General features: G+C 40.5%; 1 protein-coding gene across 3 annotated transcripts in view; it reads right to left on the bottom strand.

Annotated features, from left to right (window-relative positions):
- The window catches only part of ASTN2 (astrotactin 2), an 893,996-nt gene that overhangs the window by 314,926 nt on the left and 565,653 nt on the right, over positions 1–13,417 (bottom strand). For all 3 annotated transcript variants that reach the window (XM_012664418.1, XM_012664417.1, XM_012664419.1), the window contains one exon: positions 318–506. In XM_012664418.1, the coding sequence (XP_012519872.1) occupies positions 318–506 (189 nt within the window). The remainder of the gene's footprint in view (positions 1–317; positions 507–13,417) is intronic.

Below are 13,417 nucleotides of genomic sequence, written 5' to 3'. Positions count from 1 at the left end.
TAGACTGAAAGATGAATTAATTTTTTTCAAAATGCCATTAATTGTAATTACAGGATGATTTAAGACTGAATTTAAAATATGTGGATACAGTTAGGAAGATGGAAAGGTAGGACAGGTATGTGCTCTGTCTATGCAAAAGGAACCTTATGGAATTAATTTTGCTGACTTCCAACACTCCTTGGGTGGGTGTCTGTGAGCTTAAGGGGATGTTGGCCAGTATAACAGGTCTCTATTCCATTGTCCCCAAGGCTCCCTCCCTCTGCCTAGATGGTGGGTCAGTGACTCAGAGCAATAAAGTGCAAGTGTCTGCCCCATACCTAAAGGTCATCTGGAAGACTTGGCCTTGGTTCACATGCTGAGTCCGGTTGTTGTAACCATGTAGCATCTCTCCAAAGAGGGTGTCATTGAATTTGGAGTCAGGTTTGAGGCACTTGGGGCCCTCACAGACATCTGAGAGCATCAGGCAGGATTTCCCATCAGGAGCCAGCTTGTACTCCTCCACACATCTGCAACGTAAAACAGAAGTGAGAGTTAGCTCCACATCCCAGATGCCCCCATTATGGGTGACCTAAAACCAAGGCCTCCTTTGCCTGCAAAACAGGTCAGAGTTTAGGAATAGAGACAGCTATTCTGGCTGGAATCTATCTAGGGCACAGGTGTCCAGAGAGAAGCACATTAATCCTGCAAATTGGTGAATTCAAGGAGAGTCATTTGTGACATTTTGGAGGAGTCAAGGGGACACCAGCGTGCACATCCACACACAAAGCAAATTTGAAAACTGTTTCCCATGAACACAAAGACTTGAAAAAGCATGGCAGACCAAACCACGGGAATTATCAACCAGTTTCTCAAAACAGAATCTATTCCCAGTGTATCTGTCAACCAAGGCTGAAGACTAACAAAAACAAGGTTTTATCCCTTGTGGAGCTCAGAGGTGAACCTTCCAGCACCATGGACAGCACATTAGCTTCTGGTCAATTAGCAATGTTAGTAGCCTCTGTTCGCCTCTAACCATCCATTCCTGACGGCCAGAAGGGCCCTTGACATGCCACTGAGGCGGGGATGGGCTCATCTATGGACCAAACAGACATCTGGATGGGGTGCAGAAATAATACTTGCAATTTTGGAATGTTTGCAGTGGGAAAAGGATCTCTTTGAGAGGCATGGCGGGGTAGGGGGGTGGGGTGGTGGCGGGAGGAGGGTTAGGAGAGTAGTGATCTCAACTCCTGAAAAATCATTCCAAAAACTGGAATTCTTTTGAGTATCTACCTTTTCACAGTCCCATGCTAGGCACTGGGGGTAGGGTGCGCATAAATAAATAAGGCAGACAAAAGAATGTGCTTACACACAAGCAAAATAAGGAGCCAAGAAATAAAGCATGACACACTGTAAGTAGCAAAGTTGGCATTCAGATTCAGGTCTGTTTAGCAACAAAGGAATCTTTCTCTACTTTTGTCTCCTCCAAATCCAGTGGTTTCTATTTGCATGATACGACTCTGGTTGGGTTGTGCCAGTTTGAGGCAGAACAAAGCAGGCAGTCTCTTATTTGCCCTTCCTTCAAAGGCTGGAAGGGAGATCCATTGAATCTGACTGCAAAGGGACTCATGAGAGAAGGCAGAGGCTCTGTAAGGTGGTTTGGAAAGAAAATGTAGCCAGGTTTCAGGAACCAGTAGCTGGTGCTAGAGACATACAGCTCAACTGGAGGCAGGAAGAAGACAAGCAGAGCTGAAAACTTGACCCAAGCTCACTCTAGGGAAAAGCCACGAATGCCTCATGCATGAAGGGAGCTGTCACTCTTTCCTCACTTCCCCCTAACCTCTGGTGGAGGTTACTGCACTGACAGACTGATTGTATCTCATATATTCATGTGTTCCTGCCCAAAGTGTGGTGGCAAGTCTCTTGGAAGGAGGCATTGTCCTGGTTGATGCCTTGGTAAAGCCTATCCCCTTCTTTTTGCATCTGTTAAATGTAAATAACTCCTCTTAATACAGTTAGAGCACAGATGAAGTGAGTGTATAGGGAAATGCATAGCAAATGCTAAGTGCCTGATAAAATCTAGTTCCATCCATTTATCCCAGGAGGCTCCCAGAAAATATGGATAAATGGTTTTACTGGGTACACCGGGCAGAATTCTCTCTTCTCTCTCTCTCTCTCTCTCTCTTTCTCCATACACCCATGTCCCTTTGCACCTGTGATTAAAGACATTATTGTTGTAGATGAGTAAACATTATCAGTCAATAGAATAAAATGCTGAAGTTCTTCATTTTCCACACCACTTCTTGTCCCAGAGGTCATCACTGTTAACTGTTATGCATTCTTCTAGGGTTTTTCAATGCATTTAAATACACATAATACATATATATACATATATATAATATAAACCATAATAAACTGAGAAACAGAATTATACTATACATTGTTGTGGGACATACATTTGTACCTAATACTATTTCTTGGTTATCTTTTTAAGTCCATATACATCTAGATCTATCTTTTTTAATGGTTATTCAGCGTTGTGCAGTGTAAACGTACCATAATGCATTTAACTAATTTTTATTGATGGGCACTTTGGCTGTTTATAGCTGTTCGTTATTATGAACAGTGCCATAATGAGTATCTTTGCACATATATCATTGTGCATATGTGTGTTTTTCTATAAAACATATTCCTAGAAGATGAATTGTTGGGTCAACATTTTATGAATTTTAAAATTTTGACAGATCTATTAAATGGTCGTCTGTAGAGGCTCTATCAGTTTACAACTCTCTCATTGATGAATGAGAAACTCCATTTTTCCACATCTTTCATGTTCATTATTGTCAACCTGGGATGGGAAAAAATAACTCATTTTTGTTTGGATTTGCATTTCCCTGATTACCGGTAAAGTTCAGCATCCTTTCAAGTTCTGGTCATTTGTGTTTCTCCTACAGATTGTCCATTCATGTGCTTTGACCATTCTCCTAAGGGAGTAATTTGTGTCTTTCTTTTTATTCATTTGTATGAGGTCTGCATATTTTCTGGATAGTTATCCTGCAGCTTCCACATATATTGAAATTTTCTTCCCGTCTGTGCTTGTATTTTAATCTTGCTTTTGATGTCTTATAACCTCCCTATTCTGGTCTTTGACTGCATCTGAATTTTGTGCAGTGTTTAGAAAGCCACAATATGATCAAATATATTTCTGTATATTATTCTTGTATTTTTATAGATTTTTCATCTTTGGCTATTCAATATGTATGGAATTTATTTTTATATAGGGTGAGAGTGGTTATTTTAACTTAACTATTTTTAAAATGGGTAGCCAATTACCTGAAGTGTCCATCCTTTCACCAACTAATTTGAAATGTCATTTTATCAAATCCCTGTATATATCACACACACATGGTTGAGGTTTTCCCTATTTCATTATCTGTACATTCCTGCAATGATTCCACACTATTTTAATTACTACAGCTTTATAGCATATTTCAGATACAGTAGTAAAGTAAGTCTCCCTCCCCTCATGTACACTGATTTTCTATTTTAAAATTTCCTGACTGTTCTTCCATATGTTTCCTTTCAGAGGAATTTTAGAATTGGCTTGTCGAATTCCATGTAAAATCCTAGTAGAATTTTGGGTGTCATTGCTTTAAATTTGTAGACTAATTTGAAGGAAACTTAATAAATTTAAGATTAATAAATATGTATTGAGAGTACATTTAATAAATGTGTATTGAGAGTCAACTGAGTGCTGGGAATGGCTGACAACAGTGGCAAAGAACACGTTGTGCATTTACCGCACCGTGTCCTCTTCCTGGACACACACTGTAGATGACATGTCTAAGCCTCTCGTGCAGTTGGGCTGAAGGGACCACGTACCTGGATTCTGAATAATGCGTCTGCACTGATAAGATATGTCACTGCCAGACTTAGCTTTTTGCAAACATCCTATGATTCTCTCTCCCCTGGTTCTGGCAAGCTTGGATACCATGTGCTCCAGATGCATATTATGGGATGGAGGAAGACTGCCTTAATCACAATGGATCTCGCATGAATAAGAAATTAACTTTTGTGTGCAAGCTTCTGGCTTGGCAGGGAGGGGCTTCATTTGTTACAGCAACAAAACTTACCTTGTCCTGACTGATACAGCATCTTTACAGTTTGGAATCTTCTAATTCAGAAATATCATTTGTATCTCCATTTTATCAGTGTTCTTTTAAAACATTCACTGAAGTTTTTGACTTTTTGTCATAAAAGTCTTGCACATGTCTTGTGGAGCTTATTCATGAGCATTGATGTGAGGCGCTACACTGTAGAGGTTACAAGTATGTGTTTTGGATCCAGACCAACAGAGTCCAAATCCTGGTTCTACCACTGAGCTGTGTGAGCTTGGACAAGCTGTTTAACTTCTCTCTCCTTCTTTTGCTTGTCTATAGAGAAGATCTCATCTTATAGAGCCCCTGTGAGGATTAAACGATTATGTTTAGACTACAGTGTTTCCCTGTAGAGTGGTAACTTACACTATTACATTTTTTCACACTTCAAGAATAAGATCGGTTTTTCATTTATGTTTTCTCTTACATTTTCTAGTTAGTTATTGCTGACTTTAGAAAAGCTATCACTAATTTTTTTAAGTTGATTTTGTATTCTACCAACATAAGGACCACATCAATTCTGGGCCAGGCATGGTGGCTCACACCTGGACGCTCCACATGTTCCTGAGGCCAGGGTTTGAAGTTACAGTGAGCTGTGGTCTCCCCACTGCACTCCAGCCTGGGCGACAGAGCAAGACTCTGTCTCTAAAAAAATAACTCATCAATTCTAACATGTCTACCAGCTTCTTTTAGATGAATGAGCACATATTTGCCCACTTTGGGTATTAGGATTATGGAATACAATCTTAAAATTGTCCTTTTCATTCACATTAAACAGGTGTCTAAAAAACAAAACTGTCCCTTTCATTTCTTTCTCTGGATCTGTTTATATAAGATACAGGTTATCCCTCCCTTGACGACTGGATAAGATCTGCCTATAAAATCTCCTGGGCTTAATGTCTTCTTTTCAGTTATAGTTAGCTCTCTCATCATTTATTTCCATATTATCTGCTTATTTACATTTTCTATATCATCATGACTCAAACTTGGTGACTCACATTTTCTAAGAACATAATGCATTCTACCAAGACTTTCAAATGTACCGGCATAAAGTTCTATATGGTATTCTCATTAAATTTGTTTTATCTTCTGTGCTTCTACATTTGTGTCCCTAGCTCACTCCTAATGTGTTTATTTGTGTTCCCTCTTTGTTCTCTCCTTTGAATAGGCTTTTTGTGCTTTATTGATGAGGTTCCTTTTTCTTTCTTTTATATTTCATTTAATTCAGCTTATATTTGTATTAATTCCTTCCTGCTGTTTCCTTTGACTTTGTTTTATAATTCTTTTTGTGGTTTCTTGAGTCAAATGCCTCATTTGTTTATTTTTAATCTTTCCTGCTTCTTAATAAATGCCATGCAGCTTCTGACTACAGCTTTGCCCGAATCTCACAAGCTTGACATGCAGCCCTCCTGCTCCTGCTCCTTTCTAAAGAGGTGGAAATTTGAGTTTGATTTTTTTCTATACCCAATTGTTACTTAGAAGGTATTTTTTAAGATAATTCCCAAACAGGTGGATTTGTTTGTTCCTCTTTTGTTGTTAATTTCTAATATTATTGCATTCTAGTCTGATAATATGGTTTGTATAATTTCTGCTTTGGTGAATTTATAAAGATTTCATGCCCCCAATTTCATGTTTTGGAGCTAATTAAACTTGAGCTCGAATAGAGGCTATGCTGCTAGCTATATGATCATGATCAAGTCTGTTAACCTCCCTAGGCTTGTGTCATTGTATATGAGGATACTAACTTATTATAGGGCTGATGTGAGAGTTGGAGATAACTTACGTAAAGGGTAAAACAATATCTTTCATATAGTAGCCAAGTAATGCATCAGCTATTGTGTTTATTATTATTAATGACATTATGATTGTTTTTATTTGGTCTATTAGTCCATGTACATTTCCAAGGGAGTATAAATTTACTTCAAGTGGTTCCTAGATCATAGTTGCTGGATTCTCTCTAGATCCTGATTTCTTAAAGCTGACAGAGTTGTCATTCTTTGACTCCTTTTTTTTGTCTGTTTATTTGTTTCAAAGTACATAACTGGAAACTTTATACATGCCATTGATTGGGAATAATATACCTATACTATGTATATTTATACATATGTGATTATAATATATAATATATAATATGTAATAAGTTAAATGTATACACTACACACATATGTATATGTATGTATACACACACACTTATATGTAAAGCTCAGTCCTGCAGTCAAGATCCCACAGTTTAGTGGAAACTTTTTGGTATATATGACCTGATTTCTTCCTTATTATAACCTGTAATAGGTTAGACTAATACCACCCCCCAACGTCTACATCCTAATCCGTAAACGCGGTTATGTTCCATGGCAAAAGGGACTTTGCAGATGCAATTTGGCAAAGGATTTTGAGATGGGAATATTATCCTGGATTATTTGGGTGGACCCAATGCCATTGCATGGTTCCTTATAGGAGGACGATATGAGTGTCAGAGTCAGAGAAGGAGATGCAACTTAAAAGCAGAGGAGAAAGAGAGGGGGCAGTAAGGGTCACGAGTCCAGGAATACAGGTAGTCTTTAATAATTGGAAAAGGCAACGAAACAGATTGTCCCCCAGAGTCTCCAGAAGAAATGCAGCTCTGCCCGTGCGAAGATTCTAGGAATTCTGACCTTAAGAATCATAAGGTAATAAATCCGTGTTGTTTTAAACCACTAAGTTTGTGGTGATCCATTACAGAAGCAATAGGGAATACACAGCCCCCATGGGGAGTATTGCTCCCATTGTCAGAGGAGAAAGCTGAGGTTTAAAGAAGTTGACTGACTTACCTGTGGATATACACCTAGTCAACAGCAGTGCCAGGAATTAGACCTGGGAGTCCATGCTTCAAGGTGTACGTATATGAGTGTGTGAACGTGAGACAGTGTGTACGATTTTGGCAATATCACAAGTGTGGGTTTACAGTGATTTTCTTTTGCTTGGGGGTGGGGAAAGGATTGTGGCTTAGCAGGAGAGACATGGGGGAAAAAGCAGGGGCTCATAAAGGCAAATGATCCTCTGAGTTTCGAAACATGAGCAGTTCTTTCTCTCCAGCCACCTTGGGGTATAGGAAGGTTTATGCTAAGGTCTGTTTAGTTGTTGGTTTCTTTTTTTAATTTTATTTTTGTACCATGCTACATAATTACATAGCTTCTTTAGAACATTCTGTCATCGGGGAGGTTTTCTTACAGAAATTTTAAAGAGCGTAGGCTCACAGGAAACCAGCCAAGATCTACATGAAACTATATTTATACATACGCCAAAAGGAAATACATAAAATAAAGTAAGTATGAAGATACGAACTGGGCATTTTAGCTAAAGGCAACGGATGTGTTACCCTTAACACACCCATTGCATTATAGAGAATACTAGAACTAGATGGAACTTTAGAGATTGCACCATAAAACCTTCTATGTGTTTAGCCAAGAGTAGGTTTTATTTTATTTAATCCTCACAGCAACATGATGAGATGGGCACTTTCATTCCAACATTGCCACTGAGGACCCTGAGGCTCGGGACATTTAAGTTTATTGACCAAGGTCACATGAGCACTTTCAAAAAGCCAAGGCCTTGACTTGAATCTTCTTACTCCAAGCCCAGTGCTCTTTTCCACTTTAGCACAGGTGACTTTCTCCCATCTGCTTGTTTTTCAAAGAAGGCAACTGAGACCAACAGAAAAATGGCATTGTGTACAAACTCTCAAAGCAGAGAATACATTGACTTACTCAGGCATTTACTCACTTGTTTATTCATGCATTCCTTTCTACAATTACTTATTGAAATGCACGTACTAGAAACTATTTTTAAAACTAAGGGAGAAAATCAAATCCTAAAAGAAACAGTTCGGAATAGAGAAATGTTAAGGGTAAGAATAACTTAAGGAACTGCATGCCAGGTAGATGTGGACCAATGCTGGGGGAAAACCTAAGCACCCTATCACCGAGGCAAAGGAAGAGTGGGTTCCTTTTTAGCTTTCCTGATACTGACATCTGTGAGAAAGCCCTCCCTGGGGTCATCAGGGCCAGAACCAGCAGCTAAGACCTCAACTGCATTAACCCCTCTAATGGACGTCATGGGTCATGAAGACCCTCAGGACTATCCCACCGTTAACCTAAAAAGAGATCAGTAAAGGTGTTCTCTGAGTGGTCTTAGTGTGCAGGTTTTACCCAAAAGAAAAATTTAGAGCTTCTAGCAAAGGAAAGGAAAGGAAACAGGATTCCATATGGAATTCTAGGCTGATTATATAGCATATTTTACCTACTCTACAATCCCCAACAATTGTAAGAAATGATAGCATTTAACACCAAGAAAACAATGAAACAAAACAAAACAAAAATCCCCACAAGACTGCCACTTAAACTCTGTTAAACCATTTATAGTAAGATATATCCCAATCTCAGAGATGTTAAAATGTGGAAAATATGCACACTTTAGAATCAATGAAATATGTTTCTCTGCTGCAGGACTTGTCAGAGCCTTTACTATCCCCAGGTGCCCTGGGAACATCAAGAGGCAGTTACAGAGTACAGATTTTCCCCTGTGGAAACACTGAACAAATGAACTTCCCTTTTTGATCATGGAACTAATGTCACATGGGATCCACACTGGAAAACACCTATCTGAATAAAGAGATGGATGTTATGTGTTTCCATCAATTGTCAGGGAATATTTCTTACACTTGAGCTTTTGCAAATGTTTAAAGGGCAGAGAGCATAAGATTAGAATGTTTGGCAAGAACCTGGCAGGCAAATATTCTATGCTAATGCTTAGAGGTAAAATCCACATCCTTCAACCAGAAGTCAGAGTGCTGAGAGCTCAGGCCCTAGCCTAAAAGGAGGAAACCACAACAAAACCAATACCGGAATGAATCCCCCGACACCTCGGCAACTGGGTACTGAGCCTCAGAATCAAGACTGCTGTCTCTGTTCACTAAAGCAGACCTCGGCTGTGATGATAAAAATAAGTGGATTTCCAGTTAACTATGGATATTAAACACATGCATTTATCTCCTCGTTCTCCTAAAAAGAATATTAAGCACCTAGGCAGTAAGGACTAAGTGAGGCTGGAAGAGTCCTTTGAGCCCATGTTTTTCAGTACATTTTCATTGAAAGTGGAAGAGAGAAGCTTGGAACATCCCAAGCTCCCATCTCATCCCAATTTTACCTCCTAACTGGCTGTGAGACCCCTCTGGGCCTCAGTTTCCTCCTCTAAATGATCTGAAAAATATTGAAACTTGAAAAATGTTGATGAAATTGCTCACTGTCTCTTACGTAGGCATATATAGCAAATATCATTTCAGCAAGTGATGTCAGGTGTGTGTCCCTTGAAAACAAAACAAAACAAAATAAAATCCACAACATTTCTTTCCTCACACAAGGACAACTATATAATCCACTATGTTTTGTTTTGTTTCCTATGTTTACTTTGGTTGCCAAGAAGCACAGAGCTAAACATATCTCACATTGAGTGACTCTCCCATTTCACACTTCTGGAACCATTTTCTCTTTGCCTTCTCCTCCTTACGAATGGCTCCTATCAGTCCTGTCTTTACAGGAACGGCTTTTTAAAGTACATTGTATTTATGCGAATAAAATTAAGTTCTCTTGGAAGGTGTGTGGTAGACATTGTAACCACACACACACATAAATGAAACAGACAAACTTGGTTGCTAGGTAACTTGCCGAGGTCTTCCGGGGAGGTGATACTCCCTCACCTATAAGACTGATTCTAAAGATTCATTATAAAACGCTTTAGTTTAGTTTCTAACATCCTTTGCAACCTGTCTCAAATTCACCTGCTTCTGTCTACCATTCTGATACCTGTGCTCTGCCTACATCAATCAGGACCAAGCGAGGCCCAGACACCTGTTCTTAGTGTGCCTTTTGTCACTTATTTGCATCTCCTAAAAGCACCTCAATGCTTATTTGCATCTCATAAAAGACCAAGCACGGAGTAGGTACAACAAATCTTAGGTGGACGAATTCATTAATTTGACCATTATGGTTCTGAAGAAGTCCTTGGGCCAAGCAGTGGGGAATGGCAGCACACACACAGGTGACTAAGACCCAGTCCCTGCTCACAAGAAGTTGACAGTATGACAGGACCGGACAGGAACGCAGGTGAATCAACCAAGCCAGGAGGCCGTCACAGGGAGAGACACAGGGGGCTGTGTGGCCCCAAGGAAAGGATGTTTTACTCAGTTTTGGAGAACTTGGCCTGATGATGGGCTGACAATCAGGGCATCTAGCCAGAGGTACGGTCTTCAAGACATGTCAAGATTTCACAGGGATAAATTAGAATTCAAGTCAAAATGTAAACACCTCTCTCCCTTGCAAGAGGGCCTTGTAGAAATGAAAAAAATAAAAAACAAAAATAAGACAAGAAAAAAAATGTTCTTTCTATACGTGCCCTAATGCCACCCCATATCGAGCCAATATTGAAGTAGTATCCATGGGAAAGGATGAGTGTTATTACCCAGCACCTGGGGAACTGCACTTCTCACTCCTGGCCCCAGGGGGGCGCTCAGAGAAGACTTGCTGAAGAAGGTGATGCCTGCACCGGGACTTGAAGATAAAACTGAGATGTCCAAGCTAAAGGGCCAGGGATAAATGGGGATCAGTGAGGGTACCGGGGAGGAGGAGAAGGAAGACAGAGGGAACAGTGAAGCCAAGAGTCCTAACCTAGGAAGAGGAACCTAGCTGGAAATGCAGCTGGGAGGGCTGGACTGGGAACAACTTCTTTAGCTGTGTTAATGGAGGAACTTCATGTAACAATTATTAACTGAGCACTTACTGTGTGCCAGGCACTATTCTGGGAGATAGAGTAGTAAGCAAGACATCCAGTAAGTGAATAATTAAATGAGATGGCTTTATACCTATTAGACTAATTATAACTATGGTTTCCTGAGTGCTTAAGTATACCAGCCCCCATGCTTGTATAATTCCATTTAATACTCACAATGGTGCTACAATCACTTCTGATTCTACGTGAAAGAACAGAGGCTCAGAGAAATAGAGTGACTTGCCCAAGACCCCATGGCTAGATGTGGCCAGAGGCCAGCAGTGACATCAGATCTGTCTAGACTGGGACTGGAGCCACAGTGTCTGGCTTTGAATCTGGACATCCCCTCCTACCAACCCTGTGACCTTGGGCAAGTCACCGAGCCACTCTGTGCTTTATTTTCCTAACAATAAAATGGGAATCATAACAGTATGTCTTTTGTAGAGTTGTTATGCAAATTGAATGAGCTAATGTACACAAAGCACTTAGAACAGTCATGGCACGTAGGAAGTGCTTAATAAATGTTAGCTGCTATTATTAACCTGGCTGCAAACAGATTTATTAAACCTACTCCTACCCAGGACTCTTGAGAAAGGTCACAGAGCTTTGAGCAAGTTGGGAACATCCCCTTGAGGAGGGCTTGTTTTGTTTTCCTTGCTTAATTCAACAGCATTTCACTTCTCTCTGGACCAACTTGCTCACCAGTACCTGCTAATAGCTTTCACTGTTTACAGTGCTTCTAACAAGTCTGGGTAACTTCTCACTTGCATCCTTAATAAACAATTTCCAAAGCATGTTAAAACTGCAGTTAGTTTTAGGAGACCTGGGCTTTATTTTCTTTTCTGTCCTGTTTATCCAACATGTGGATGGGCTTTAATAGCTCAACAACACGCTGACCCATTCGACCTTATTTAAGACTTTCACAGACCTTTCGCCATGGAGAAGGTCGGTTCATCCTGTTTTTCAGACTCAAAAACCAAGAAGCCAAGGGCGTCGGGTCACTAGTGAATGTCATTAGGATCACTCATTTTGGTTACTTTATTTAATGATCACATACAGTGCTAACCGTGCAGGACACTGCTCCAAAGCACTTTGCAAGCGTTAATGTAAACTGTAATGTATTAGTGTGATGCCTTTAGTCCACATAACGTCATTAGGTAGCTTGCTCGAGGTCATACGGCAAGGAGGCAGTGAGCTACATCACTAGTCAGTCGCAGGCCCCTGGGCATGTTACTTCACCTTAATGGGGTAACACGTGTAAAGTACTTTGCGCTCTTCACAACCAGCGTTATATTAAGGTAGGTATTATTAAAATTTTACAGGTGAGGAAATTGAAGGTCAAAGGTCCTAAGAGGCTTGTCTTATGACTAAAAGAGAGTGGCACGGCTGGGATTAGAATCCACGAGATTCCCTGTAGGGAGCTAGGGATGGAAGGTGGTAATAGTTTCTGATGTCGAAATCCATTATTGCTGTGCCTGCTGCTGTTACTGTTGTTATTTGCCCAGAAGAACACCCACCTCGGCCCCCTAAGTACACAGAGAGAAAAATAACAATGATGAGGACACAGCTGATTCCGTATGCCAGCCTGCAGATCTGAGCCATGCATAATTTACTCAACACTGCCCTGCAGTCACTTAAGCTGAGCAGAGCCCGCTATAAATTCAGGTCTGCATATCCTAATTTATTTCTTATTTATTTTACTGATACATATCTAGGGCCTCCAGTGAGCTGCTCCAACACCTGCTGGTAGGCACCTGTAGCCCCAAGTGCAACGGAGGATAGGAAAGGAGGCCCTGAAAGAAGCCCCAGATGGAAAACTAGACTTCATGTACTAAAACCAGGCAAGTTAAATCCATTTCCTGGTAAACTGGAATTAAATCCATGCACATTCCCACCTCCTTTTTCTGCGAAATGTGGGACTGAAAAGGATGTTAAATGGCTTATTCTGCTTTCCTATCTTAGTAAGGAAAGCATTGAGCATCCTTCTCCCACGAACACAGGGTTATTTTTCGGAGTCACAGAAAGTCAAAGGATGAACAAATTTTCTAATACGAAGATATCAGCAGAAAGGGAATGAAGAGGAGAAGAAAAAAGGCTGCCATTCTGAGTGATTACTGAGGACCAAATGCTATGCTAGGTGCTGTCCATGGCAGAGGTAACTCCCACCACAATCCTCAACATGGAAAACAAGGTAAGTTGGAAGAAACGTGAGCCGTGATTGCCCAACGATCTCTTTTCACAGGTGACCCACCTGCGGCCTGGGGAGAGAAAGTGACACTCAGCGTGTTGGTCCCATGATGCCTTCCCTTTCAGTCTCATCGTAATTTTAAAACTCAGTTTGAGTTCCTCATGGGCCAGACGCTGTGCTACAGGCTTTACCTGCATTGTTTCCTTTACCCCTCTGCTCCCCCAATCAACTGTCTTCACAGATTGGGCAGCAGGGCACAGAGAGGCTAAACGTGGAACTCACATTGCTAAATTCCTGC

The sequence above is a fragment of the Propithecus coquereli genome, unplaced genomic scaffold, assembly GCF_000956105.1.
Source record: "Propithecus coquereli isolate 6110/MARCELLA unplaced genomic scaffold, Pcoq_1.0 Scaffold89, whole genome shotgun sequence".
NCBI classification, from domain to species: domain Eukaryota; kingdom Metazoa; phylum Chordata; class Mammalia; order Primates; family Indriidae; genus Propithecus; species Propithecus coquereli.
Note: the sequence above shows the minus strand (reverse complement) of the source record. Positions and strands in the feature narration are given on the sequence as shown.